This window comes from Rhagoletis zephyria, unplaced genomic scaffold (genome assembly GCF_001687245.7).
Source record: "Rhagoletis zephyria isolate East Lansing unplaced genomic scaffold, Rhagoletis_zephyria_1.1 Rzeph_scaffold_01226, whole genome shotgun sequence".
NCBI classification, from domain to species: domain Eukaryota; kingdom Metazoa; phylum Arthropoda; class Insecta; order Diptera; family Tephritidae; genus Rhagoletis; species Rhagoletis zephyria.
The window spans coordinates 75,942-90,290 of NW_016158310.1; the positions used below are offsets into that span (position 1 = coordinate 75,942).

The 14,349-nt window shown below is 40.1% G+C and overlaps 1 protein-coding gene across 3 annotated transcripts in view; it reads right to left on the reverse strand.

Moving 5' to 3' along the window:
- Nucleotides 1-9,489: 9,489 nt before the first annotated feature.
- The window catches only part of LOC108363244 (SERTA domain-containing protein 2 taranis), a 49,913-nt gene continuing 45,053 nt past the window's right edge, over nucleotides 9,490-14,349 (reverse strand). For all 3 annotated transcript variants that reach the window (XM_017616542.1, XM_017616539.1, XM_017616540.1), the window contains exon 2: nucleotides 9,490-12,880. In XM_017616542.1, coding sequence (XP_017472031.1) covers nucleotides 10,046-12,880 — 2,835 coding nt within the window. In that variant the 3' untranslated portion in view covers nucleotides 9,490-10,045. The remainder of the gene's footprint in view (nucleotides 12,881-14,349) is intronic.

Genomic DNA, 14,349 nt, shown 5'->3' on the forward strand with positions numbered 1-14,349 from the left:
TTTCAGGTAGTTTAAAGAAAGTTGGAACGACAATAGTTGATACCTGCACCGGGTATATAAAATTCGGTTTCGCCCGAACTTATACTTCTTTACATGTTATTGATTGGATAGTCACTTAAAATAAAATTTGTCAGCTACAGATGTGAAGAGATTCACGAGTACCCCTCTTAACTGAGATGACTAACCTTTTCGAATTTTTCGAATCAGTTAAAGAAAACTTAACTTAAAAGGTAGTACAAAATATTACAAAGAAGTACACTAGACTGTACTTGGTCACATTTGTTATACCATAAAATTGCTCAGAGCTATAGAATTTTGAAGAAAAACAATCAAAGTTTACGTGTATTTTGAACGGAAAATCTTTGCACGCCTTGGTCGAGCACTTAATATTAACCCTTAATTAGGCGCATGGGGTCAAGGTCATTTCAAGTTAAAAAAAAAATGTCTTAGAGTGCTTGGAGCGTGCTCGCGCTGTCTAGCTTCCTAAATTCCCGCGGGGTACGTAAATAAGTCACGGCCTGAAAATCGGCATGTACACATTTGTCGCTACTCCTTTAAGCCCTGACCCCATGCGACCACTTATGTAACATTTTTTGGCGGAGGTAAGTTTTTATTTTTGTATCTAAATTTAAAATCAAAGTTATGCTTTTCTTTGTTAAAGTTAACTATAATAAGGCGCTTTAATATTTATGACAATTTACATTTCGTTTTATNTTAAATTTAAAATCAAAGTTATGCTTTTCTTTGTTAAAGCAACTATAATAAGGCGCTTTAATATTTATGACAATTTACATTTCGTTTTATTTATTTAGTCACGGTTAGAACATTGCCGTGTACACCTGTGTCGCCACTCGCTTGAGAACTGACCCCATGCGCCTATTAACGTAACATTTTTTGGGGGAAGTAAGTTTAATTTTTTTTAAGTTTGAAGTCGAAATTGTGTTTTTCTTTTTTCAAGTTAACGATAATAGTGTACTTTAATATTTTTGTTAATACACACTTCTTTTTTTATTTTGAAAACTTTTTTTTCAACACTTTTATTGGGGGCACTGGGGACCCCATGCGAATAATTGTGTGATTTTCTTTATGCGCCCAATTAAGGGTTAATATTAAAGGCTCAAATTTTCAGGGAACTTGTTTTTAGATATTTCCCACAAAAATTTCGAGGTGGTAGTAAAAAAAAATCCTTGAAAAAGTACCCTAAAACATATACATACATATATAAGGGTGATTCAGAAAAAAAAATGGAAAAAGGTGTCAAGTCATTTAAATTCTTTACAAAAATGCTTTAAGACCTTTACAGTATAAAGTATCGTTCGTTAAATATAAAAATCGAAAGTAAAAAAACAATTTTTCCTGTGTTATTCTTATGGAAAATCGAAAAGTGCGATGCGGACATTCTTAATCATCCCTATTCTCGTTCTCGTAAGTCGTTCGCATCGACAGTCGTTCGTTGAATTATGTCGTAAATAAAAACATTAACGACAGATTTTAACACGTTTTCAATACTTAATTTCAAAAGGATAATAGGAATAAAAAATTATAGTAGATTATGTCATTGGTTGCCTCATAATGTCAATGAAAATCTCAAATTTCGATGAACTACTGTCGGTCCGACAATCGGAAAAGGGACCAATATTAATATTAATATTAAGGGCTCGTATTTTCTGAGACTTATTGTGATGTCTAAACGAAACTTGTTAGTCATTTTTGGTTGTTTTGAGGAAACCTGCAGCCGGATTCCAGCATTCGTTATCGCTAATTTTGATCGCTAAAAATCTCCAAACGAATAACGGCCCTAATACAATATGAAACATCTATTTACATGCCCCTCATACTGCTAGATTTGGCTGATTACACATAGTATCTGTTACTTTTCCATGTTGCGTACTTTTAGGCCGAACTGCTTTTCATTAAAGAATTTCAGCGATGGAAATTTAGCGTAGCCATTGCTGACGGGGTGAGCTGTCGAGGAATGGTCAGCGGAATAATTCGAAAAAGCCAATTAAATTATTGAATCACTATGATGTAGTTTTGAGTAACAGGGCTAGGACCACAAATTCTCTGGGAGTAATTTTGTCCGGGTTTTTTTGTGTTGCGGGGGTTTTGTCTGAGAGATCTTTGTGCGGGTGATTTTTGTCTTGGGGAATCAGTCCGACCACCATTCTATTGAGATGCTGCTATCTCAAGCTATGGTCACAGCTATGAAATTTTTAATCACGGTAGAAGAAGATTAGCGGCAATTTCTCCATAATTAGCTCAATATTTGTATTGTTTTGGATTATGACACTTGAAGTAAACGACCGATTTGTCACCGCTGTTGCAGCTCGCTTCATCCCAGCAGGATGTATTAACACCCGATTTACATGATTCAAGTACTTGAAAGCAATTCTTGCTCATTCTCTTTTGTGTTTTCTATTTGCTTTTACACGTTTCAATTCTGTTGAATTCAAGTTTGGTTCTTTAAATGGGAAGCAACGAAAATGCCAAAAGCAAAGCAAGAAAGTTGAAACGACTTGACGGTACAGACGCATGTGTACTCGTCCCTTTTCTTCTCACCCCCTCTCTTCCACATGCGAGCAGAATTGAATTCAATACTTGAACTGTGTAAAAGCAGTCTAAAGATCCTCGTCCGAACTTTCCTGCCGAAGCGGATGTACTAGCTGATAAGCGCGACAACCTTCGTCAGGCCGATCCCGGAAATCCCCGTATTAGGGATCTCAATTCGGAGATTCGGCAACTTGTGAACGTACATAAGCGGAAGAAATGGGACGAGCATTTGAAGACCTGCAACATCGCCTCTGGTGTGAGCAAGCTTTGGTCAACCGTGAGGTCGTTGGCCAACCCGACGAAACGTGGAGACAGAGTCGAGATAGACTTTGGTGAACACGCTTCGATCATGGCGTCACGGTTCGATCATGGCGTCATGGATGATTTGTGCTCGAAAGTAAACGGTTACCTCGCCGAACTTTCTCGCTTCTTCACTGCAAGGAGCCTTGCCCTATCCCCTGCGAAATCCTCGGCAACTCTTTTCACCACCTGGACGAAGGAGGTCAGACTGCAACTGGGTATTCACGTCGATGGCGTAACAATACCGACTTTGAATAACCCGAAAATCCTCGGAGTTATCTTCGACAGTCTGCTCTCCTGCTCGGCGCATACAACCGCAATTGTCAACAAAGTACAGAGCCGCAACACAGACGTGGCCATCCTAACGGACAGCTGCTCGCGGAAGAGCCCTCGCCACGGCACGTCAGGAGGCATCTTTACGAACTGACGGACGAAGTCCAGAGGTATATCAAACAACCTCTGGACCCGTCAACCTACCGACAGGCCCTGAACCGCATTCACAGGGAATCAGTCTCAAGTTATGTAGACTCCCGCCCTGTGAATGCCGTTCTAGGCAAACAACCACAGGACGTGGCCGGGACAGAACTTTGTCTGCCTCGGGAGACCCGCACTACAGTACATATGTACATATGTAACTTCCGCGATGTAACTTTCTTTATTTAATTATAAGTCTTTGGAATACAATCCTTACAGACTATGTACTTAACTAATTTATAGATTACAAACTAATTTTATGCATAAATCAAACCACTTATAAGGCAGAATTAAGCATCGAGAAAAAAGCATCACTTTGCATCGAAAAATCCAAGGTGATAGCATCACTTAGTGAATTAAACTCTCGTAAAGCACGATTAACAGGAGCTTTACAAGCGTACCCAACTTCGCTCTGGCTATTGCAGCAGGCNCCACAGGACGTGGCCGGGACAGAACTTTGTCTGCCTCGGGAGACCCGCACTACAATAGCCCAACTTCGCTCTGGCTATTGCAGCAGGCTCAACTCTTACTTGAGTAGAATCAACGAGAAGGTGCCCAACCAATGCCCGGCATGCGGAGAGTCCCAATATGACTCCTGGCACCTCTTCACATGCCCAGAGAACCCCACTCAAAATTGACGACAACGCTGAAATGTTCTCAATTTCTTCATCAAATATATTCGTAGCAGCGTGATACATAACTGCTAAATTTAAAACTCGTTAGAGAAGGAAAATTTATAGAACAGTATTTAGAGCCTACACCACATAAATAGAGGCAGATATTCCCATGGGTCTACGTAACTGGAACGACCCAGATTTATATCTGGCCAAGGACTGTCACACCAGCTGCACTGACTATTAGGGGAATTTGGATTCTATTACAACAGGCATATATCTTACTCTGCCTCCGAACGCGGGAATTGCTGGTGGATTTACGGTCCAAGGCCAGAAATAGAGCTAATCTTCTAAGGCTTTTTTCGCGTGTTCAGCGCCATAATGGAATGGATCGAAGTACGTTTAGGATCTAGGTTTGGTATTGAAGCAAATGCATTTGACAATAAAGGAAGTTCAACTCATGGCTTTCTCGCAATCAAAACAAATACTGTAATGTCGCTGCTGGCTATTGTTACTGCTATGCCAGTATTTGTTTGCTTACTGCAAATAGTGATTTACATTAAATTCAGCAAAATAACGGGGCAGTACGGCGAGTGCAGAAAAACAATCGGGTATGCAGTAAACGGCAGCAGTTTACATGTTTAATATTTTTCACTTTGTGTTAGAACGCCGTGATAGAAGTATCGTATATTATTTTAATAAAAAACATACATATCGTCGTTTAAAGTACAAAACCACGTATCGTCGTTCTGTAAAACCGCGTAACTGACATTTTTTGCCAAAAATTGGATTTTCTCACACAAGCTTGGCCTTTTCCATTCGTCCTCAAATACCAACCAGAAATGCGATTGCTTTATAAAAAAAAACCATTTTGTGATATGAATGTTTTTACTCTCTAGAAAATAATTTATGCAACCTCACAGACGCGGTTTTGCACTATCGTGATACGCGGGTTTGCATTTTGTTGATACGCGGTTTTGTACTTCAAACGACGATATATACATATGTACGTGTTTTTTCTTATAAATAAGCTTTTCTCTATTAATGTGTCCAAAGTTAAAAATAATTGGGGTAAGTTGTTGCTAAGTTTAGGTAACTTGGACAGTATTACTGTACAGTAGTTGCATTCGACAGTAAGGGCCGTTTTCTCATCCAACCTTTAGTTTACCGGCCACTTTATCGCCTCGATATACGAGTTTTCGTTTTCTCATCAGCGCATTAATTTCTCGAATCGATAAATTGTTGCTCACCCGATGCAACCTTTAAAAATTTTTACCCAACTTTAAATTTTTGTTTAGTTTTGGTTCATGAGTCAGATATATTAGATATTTCTACCAAGGTTTTGGTTTTCGCTAACAGTTGCTCTTGCTTTATATTAGGTTCGTTCGCGTAGCTGTTAATTGTTCATGTTTAACCAAAACTTACAAGTTTTTGCGTTCGCGTACGCAAAAAACTCGCAAAGTAGGGGAAATTGAGAGAGCAAAGTGACATTTCATTTTGAGGGGAAGCTGCTGGTTTCTGTTGGAAAAATTTTTGCCAACAGCAATTTGCCAACAGGAAAACAGCTGATCAAAAACAGCTGGTTGGCATTTACGCAAATCACAAAATTGAATTTGATGGTTTGGAAGTTAAAAATTACAAAATGCGACTAATTAAACTTGTAAGAAGTAAGTAGTTATTTGTTTAATCAATAAACTGTGCCAGGATACCACTTTGTAATGAGTTTTCGAACGTTTTAAATTTTACACTTTTGAATGTAAACAAAAATTATATCAGCTGTTCGTCTAACTTGCAAGTTTCTGCAAATTTTCTGTTCGCGTACTATTTTGGATATTTTTCTCTTGTGAGCGAACAGATGACATATCGCCGGAATTTGGCAGTTGGTTGGTTTCTGTTGGAGATTTTAAACGAACGCATATATTTGCTTATGTTGCATTGCCAACCTTTGAAATTTTATGACGAATGTAGTGAAGTTTCACTCTCGGAAATGTAGTGAAGTTTCACTCTACGGAATAACAAATTTATTTTTACCGGTAAGATAAGAAAACCAAAACACTTTAAAGTGAGGAAGTGCCCTGTTAGTAAAGGCAACTGTAGTACTGCTTACATTAGAAAACGGCCCTAAATGCAGTAGTGCTTCATGCTTTATTACAGCAATGTTTTGTTGAAGCAAAGTTTTGATTCACTACTTGCAGTAGTCCGCATTTGACAGTATTTGAAAGCTCTGAGGAAGTGAAGTGAAGTAAAGCGAAGCCCTCTAAAGCACACCACATACGGTAGGAAAGGGTGCATTCCAAAACGTCAAAATACGAAGCATAAGTATCTTTTATTTTTAAGCCGCACTAGAAAAAAAGTCTAACTTGCGCAACCTAGTTGAAAACTTGCATCTAACCGTGGTTTCGCACATTTGGCATTTACAATCCACTGAGGTTTATAAATGAAAGCCACTTATGCTTTGTATTTTGACGTTTTGGAAAGCATCCATAAACTCAGCATAACACTTATAGGTCTTTTAAGGATGGCAAACGATCTTCACTTGGGTTGCCAGTGGCTGAAATGGCTATTGGCAACTGCATTTTTGCAATAGATATGTTTGGAAAGCCAGTATTTATAATCTGATTAGTTGCGTTCCAGATAACTTCGTGTAAATGCCTGTAAAACTGTCAAATAACAAAATTACTTTCTTTAAATAGAGGAGCGAGAGCGAAATAGTAAAAGTCACCTGGAACGCGAAAAAAACACTTCCTGTAACTACTCCCATTTTTTAGAACATGTTAAGCTACCTTTACATGAGGCGATGTTTTGACAGGCGATAATCGCCTGCTAAAGTTGACTTGCTGTCTACTTTGAGGCGAGCGATTAGTGAATCACCATATACACGAGCTATTTTTCTTGAGCAATGTTGAATTGCCTAGAAAATCGCGTCATATAAATCCAACTTAAGGTTCTTTGCTTTCATGGCGTTCTGTTTTTTTTTTTTACAAATTCAGGTAGGGTAGGGCCATTTGACACTTTTCATGAAATTGCAGGAAGAAAAACTTCGGACTAAAATCTGCAACTTCTGACTGAGAGACAGTAAGTTACTTTTACAAAATTGCTTTGACTTACGGCTTTTTTTTGACACCTGGAACGCTTTCATGTAAAAAAAAAACTTACAAATCGTGAATATCGTGAGCATTTTGAACACAACTATTAAGTTCCTATTTAAAATGATTATTACTTACATGAAAAGGAATAAATCCACAAAAAATGTTCGCGATAGATGGCGCAGGAGTCGAGAGAAAATCCGTATTTATGGTCCGATTTGTTTCAATTTAGATATGTACGTGTGTTACTAAAAAGGAAAGAAATACCTCCCAAAATATATTTAGACGTTGGTGGTACGGAGGTCTATTTTTATTTTTTTAAGTAAATATTTTTTTAATTACTTGGAACTATTTCTTTAGCCACACGCAATGGCAGACTATTGTCTTTACTACTATTTTAAGCGCTCTTATGGTGACAATTGTCATTGTCATTGCTATGACCAACTGAGTACGCGACAACGGCGAAACAATATTTATATTGCATTTTATGCGCAGTGGCTGTGACAGTAGTTATACGATAAATTTTGTCAATGTTGTGAGAATAGGGCCGTTATTTGCTGGTACTCCAAAATTCTATTATCTTCTTTTTTTATAGAACTTAACTGTAGTTGCTATTCATAATCTACTTATTAATAGCAATGTGTGGTTCACTAATCAGTTTAATGCTGTCCATCGCTTCAGTAAACTATTTATAGCAGAAATTCGAAGAATTTACATCGAAGCCGTATGTATATTGCCGGAACTAAACAAATTTACATGCATACAAATATTGTTGGTTCACACTGGAGTCCACAGCAAAACTAATCGGGTTATTCTTGTTTTCGTACGAATCGAATATAATTGAGTTTTCCTATCATTTTCCATACAAAAATTTCAAATTTTCGATTCGTACGAAAACAAGAATACTTTGCTCTCTAGCGATGTAATGCTACGTGTCCTTATCCGCTGAAATGGAGTCCTTGTACTGTTTGGCTCTTTGCATTATATCGCCTTAAAATCATCACCTCGTATACCCACCTATGGTCAGCTATTGTTTACGTAAGCTCATATTTTTAAAACTATAAATCCATTTAAATGAAAGCAAATTCATTAAATTTTAAAAACAAATTTCTCATATATTTGCTTTGCTCGTGTTTCTTCACCACATTTTGTGATTTTTTTCTATAAAACATGTTTTAAACTTTTGCTCCATTTATAAATAAAAATACTAATACTTATGTCTAAATTACAGAATACAGTAATAATAATAATCATTTGCTTCACCAGCATGAAATTTGTTCCATACTTTTTTTTTACGCACAGTATGTATCTATATATGTACATGTATAAGGAATTGTCTTTATATCTACAGTTAATGAATTGTCTACAATTACATAACTTTCACATATGATTTATAGTTTTATAAATACTTTTGTAGTTTATTTCATTTCCTCTCATCTCGATTAGTGGTATTAGTTTAAAAATTTTGTTCTTATTTTAGAGTTCTAACTTTTTTTAATCTTACGTAATTGCAGCTATTAATTAAGAGTTACGTAAAAATGATTTATGTACATACCAAAGACCTAACCTATAAGTATGTACATATGATGCAAATATCTGAAGTATATATTTTCGAATTCACTACATATGTATATGTAGATAAAAAGTATATACAATTTAGAATTCAGCTAGTTTTACTTTTGTGCCTTGAGTAATACATTTTAAGATACGATTTTACGGTTTGGAGAAAAAATTGGCAAAAAGTTAACAAATGTTTATAAAGTAGGATAATTGCGTATGCGTTTGTGTGTGAAATTAAAATTGCACTAAAGTTAAACCAATTAAAATTTTAAAATTATAAAGTTATAGTGTTGCATGTGTCTATGAAGTGCGCAGACACATACTACACATTAACTTAGTTGTGGGATTTAAGAATTTTTACTTTGGTTTTGTTGTTAGAATGCAAAATGAAAGAATATTTATGTATATTAAATGAATATTAACTGTTTTTTTTTTANAACTTAAGAATTTTTACTTTGGTTTTGTTGTTAGAATGCAAAATGAAAGAATATTTATGTATATTAAATGAATATTAACTGTTTTTTTTATAGCACCTGATGTATACAGAAATTTACTATGTAATGCGTGGTGTTGCAGAAAACAGTCAATATTATTTATGTACATACGTATATACTTTTATAATTGAATCTTTCATAAATTTTTTTTCGTTCAATGAAAGCTCGAATCCTGAAGGGGTTGGATGCACAATTCGAAAGAAATTTATCATTTAAAAAATTAAACAAAGTTTCAAATTTTCGCAACTATTACAAGTTTTCATTCAAATTAATTACGATTTCAAAAAGAATAAAATGCTATATAGCATATAGCATAATTCGTGACGTTTAAAATTTTTGGTAAAAATAGTTAAATAAAATATAGTTAGAAGGTCATTTGAAATTGTCTTTTTATTTCAATACTTCTTTAAGTACGTTTTTACGCTTCAGGACCATTAATTCATGCGCAAGTACGCGTTAAGGTAGAAAAGAACTTCGAATAAATTTCTTACGAATTACGCAGCCCAGCATGCTTTATTTCTGGCTCTCCACTTGCTGAACACACAATTTCCAAGGGCTTTCGAAACGTAAAGTTCACAACCTGAGCATTTAACACTTAAGAGAACTTATTTAGTTGCAACTAAATTGTATAATACAAAGGGCATACTGTTTTACAATAACAATTTGCAGACGAACCGTCCTATGACTGCCTTTTTTATTCCAACATGGAACTTTCATAAAAATAGTATAACATTTAATTGGCTGTTGTGTTTTCTCTGCTTGCTGTGCTGCCTTAGTTGGATCAGCGTCAGTGCGGCTGCTTCCACCATCTCTCCCATGCGCTCCAACTGTGCCAAGCACCTTGCGCTATTAGCAGTCACAAACACCAGCAAGGCCACCTATTAGCATTGCAGTACCGCACGCCGTCAGAGTAGAACAGCGCGTGGCACCACGTCTCCTGCATTGTACCATTGCCTTACAATTGATACTAACTGCCGACCATAATGTGCGCGGGTTGTTCTAGCTCATTGTCGTGCATGGAGGAATAACGCGACGCTGCCACCACAGGCGTTAGGCTGCTTTTGAAGAGTTCATCTGAGCTTAACTTGCAGCTGGGCACCAGTTCGGTAAATTCAGAACCCAAACCAAATTCCATGTCGAGGAATCCATATTCCCATGTGGAAGAAGCTGATGCAGCTGCCGCATTGGCGCTCATACTACTCACATAAGAAGAGGTGAGCGAATGCGTCGCCGATGAGATGGTTGAGAGCGTTGTGAAAGTGGCTGTCGAGGAAGAGGTACATGTGTTGAATGCAGCGATGTTGTTGCTGTTGCTAGGAGCTGAAGCGCTGGCGCTCGTACTCGAGGCGGTTGTTGATTGCACGGTGGTGAAGCTGCCGCTGATTGTGACTGCAGGCGGTTGGGCTGTGATGTCCGCTACGCTGACGCTTGTCGCTGCTGTGACAGGCACTGGCGTGGCGGTGGCTGGGTTGGTTATCGACAATGCAGGCGGCAAAATGGCGAAGAGGTCATTGCTGTTGAGCGGATCGAGCGCGGACTGGGAAGATAAACTAAGCACCGAACTCCAGTTGATGGAGCGTGTGGAATCGTCATCCGCGTAGCCAGAGTCACTGCTGTCGGTGGTACTGACGACGGACGTTGTTGTGGTTGTAAGCGGCGTTGTGAGTACGTTGCTAGATACATTTGTCGCCGTCGCCGTGGAAACAACATTGTTGGTTGGCGCATTTTCTGTGCTGGGTGCAATTAATGTTTCTGCGACTACGGACTGCTGCGTTTGCGCCGCAGTTTGCGTTGGTGTTGGTGATGGTGGTGCGGGCGACATTGCTGGCTGACAGGGAAATGGCGTAGCGCGACCGGACTGCGATTCCCGGAAGGGGTAGTGATCATAAGGATGCAGCGTCGCGGGCGGAGATGTCGCCGATAATGTTGGGGAATCACAGTTGTTCATGTTGATACTAGTAAGACTATTGCTAAGCGCAAAGCCACCGCCGAGCTTTTGTAACTGCTGCGGTTGTACGCTCAAGTATGGTGGTGGCGTGTCGAGTCGCTCGGGCTGATTCTGGTATTGCGGCACATGCTGGGAAAAGTGTTGCGTGGGCTGCTGTTGCAGCAGCGATGGCGGCTGGTGTTGCACCTGATAGTCCATGTTAGACAGGCGAGCGCAGTTCATAACGGGCGGCGCATAGTCCTGGTGCTGTTGATGCAGCATTGTGTGCGGCTGCTGTGGGACTAGCAATTGTTGCGGCGGCTGCTGCGGACCCAAATGATGCTGCAGATGATGCGGTGGATGCAGATGCTGATGGTAGTGATGCTGCTGGGCGGCGGCCGCCTGCGCTGCTGCTTGATGCATCTCCTTAGCTTCCGTTTCGATTTCGCGATCGATCCGCTTGAGGGTATTGCATATTAGTACCGATCGGTAGAGCGACTGCTCGGATACCTGGCGAAAACGCGACAGCTTGAACATGGAAAGATTTCGTATCTTCAGACGCAGATCCTTGTAGCAATTCTTGTTTGTATTACACCAGGCACCCCGACCATCACAGCAGCGCTTGAGTGGGTGGCGCGCATCGAGATTAGCGGCGGCCACATGTAAATTGCCAAAGGGAGGTGGTGGTACGACGCTTGCGGTGTTAACGCTGTTCACATTGGACACAGGACTGCTGCAGCCCAGCTCCAGATACGATTTTCCGTTCTCGGCACAGCGAATTGTTTGCTGCTGTTGTGGTGGCTGCGGGGGCTGCTGCTGGGGTGGTGGGTAGGCCGCCTCTGGCGCCACATAAAATTGCTGGCCGCCACTAGCCAGCCCTCCAACGGCGCTCTGCCATTGCGTGAAACCATTACCGCCAGGCATGCGCATATGCTGCAGGCTACCAGTGCGCGAACAATTCTGCTGCGGGTATGGCTCTGAGTAGTAGTTGGGCCGCGAGCCGTAACCAAGCGGTGCAGGCGCATAGCTGCCGAGTCGCTGTTGCTGATGCGGGGACGTAGGTGTTGGAGGCGGTGGCGGAAAGGAGTGATATCGCAAGGGACAGTAAGTAGGTATTATACTCTCCTCCTCCTCGTAGTCATCTTCAAAATCGTCATCATCATCGTCCAACTCGTCGGCACTCAGTAGCGTTGTAGCTAACGTTGAGCGTGTCGCAATACTACCCCATGGGTCACTCGGTACTGCGACAGCTTGCAGTTTCGAAATGCAATCGACAGGTTCTGTGGCTGAGTTAGTCCATGGCTCACAGCAGGGTACGGCAGCAACCTCTTCCAACTTTGCAATACTGTCTTCTGGGACGGGGGTGGTGGAAGTGGGAGGTAATGGCGTTGTAGCGGTTATCTCTCTGGCCATTGGCAACAACGATGCGACCACTGATGGCAAACTTGTAGAGCTCGAGGTTGTGAAGCCTGTCGCTGACGGTACCACTGGGTGTGGTGTGTTTGAGTCAGCGGTTTTAGTAACTTCTTTACCATTGCTAATACTATTAAGGATCCCCGTATTGCTGCTGTTGCTCCCGTTACCACTAATGTTGCCATTTGCGTTGTTGTTGATCACTGTGGTGTCCTTTAGGGCGTCTGAGGAGCCGTTCGTTAAGGTTCGCATGCTGGCGGTTGCATCTTTTATACTGATGCCATTTAGTTGCTGTTGCTGCTCCTCAATGGCTTCGATGTAGTTGTTATTATTAATTGACCATTTGCCTGTTTTAAGGGGAGGCGGACTGTTGGTATATGTGTTGGCCTGTTTGCCATCGAAGGTTATCTCATGTTTCCGCTTGGTGGCGGCAGTAGCTTGAAGACCCATTGCTGAATTGATCTGAAAACGAAACAAAAGAAGTGAGAATTAATGTATAGCCTTAAAGGGATCTAGTATTTAGTGGTATTATAAAAAATGCATTACCAAGATTATTCAGCCTCATTGTGAGAGTCGTGTCGAATGCAAGTCGTTTTTCGAGGGTCTTGTCGTACCGAAAATTGTATGTCATTGCCTAAAATTTCCACTCGACCAGTGTATTAAAATGGAAAAACTTGTCAGGTCTGCATAGTTTTCGACGCTTTTCGTCGTTTACTTATTTCAGCACTACAGTAGACAATGCCAATTTTGTCAAGTCGTACAATTTAGCCTAATTTACGACTACGCAATGAGGCTGATTATACAATAACTTATACATGTCTATTTGACTCTTAAGTATATGTAAGACTATAGTTACATTGAGAATTCTACACGTGTCATCTATGGCAAACACTAATTTAAAAGTTAAATCCAAGCGCCAGAAAAAATATCTGCCACCTATTCCCCAGTCGACGTTTTTAATCGACAACATTTGCAATGGTATAACCTCTCATACCTTACTCAACAGAAGCAGATGCCTTAGACGCCGTACATGCTGGTGTAAAATGACGGGCAATAAATTAGCCTGCCAATAATCAGCAACTCCGTAGTCATTACGTTTTCAACCTCGCTCGCTTGCGTTCCTTAATGAAGAAAATAAATATATACTCCCTAGCTCTAGCCAAGATTGCGCTAACAAAGAAGGCGTAAGCAGCAGCGAGAGCAACAATAATCAAGAAATCGACAAGGATATGCTGTGCAGAGTAAACATTTTCGACCCTTGCGCTGAGCGCACTTTCCGTTCGTCTATGCGGCGCGCGTACAATAAATGCCGGCATTACAATCGTTAACTTATACGCTACTAGCGAAGGAAAATTCCATACAGAGTCCTCAATTTTTTGAAAGTTTATGTATGGTCTTAGGACATTGATTCGCTACTTGTAAGACGAATTAAATATTTTATTGTGCTTATGATGCTGGCGCTGGATATGAGATCGAAAGCAAGTAGGGTGGAAGGTGAAATGTGGATGTTTGTAATAATGAAAGCGTAGCAATATGATTTGGCTTCAAAGCTACAAGCGTAGAAAGGGCATCCAGAAAGCGCCGGTGAGGTTAGAAGCTCTTTGCTTCAACCTCTATGCTCCAGTAGATGGTGATGATGGCTTACTAAATAAGCTTCAGCTTTAATTGTTGTTCGTCGGTTTGTTGCTTCCAACCCACATCAACGTCACCACTGCGTGCCTAATTTTCTTCGTTGACGCTGTGTTTGTTGGATTTAGCGAGCTTTTTTTGCCCCCTTTTACATATGTACATACATAAGTACTACATATATCGTCGTTTATATTTCAAAATGGTTCTCTCTCTTATGAAGCATCCGCATTTCTGGCCAGTATATTTTAGGACGAATGGATAAAGCTTGAGCAAAGAGCTTGTGTGAGCAAATCCAATTTTTG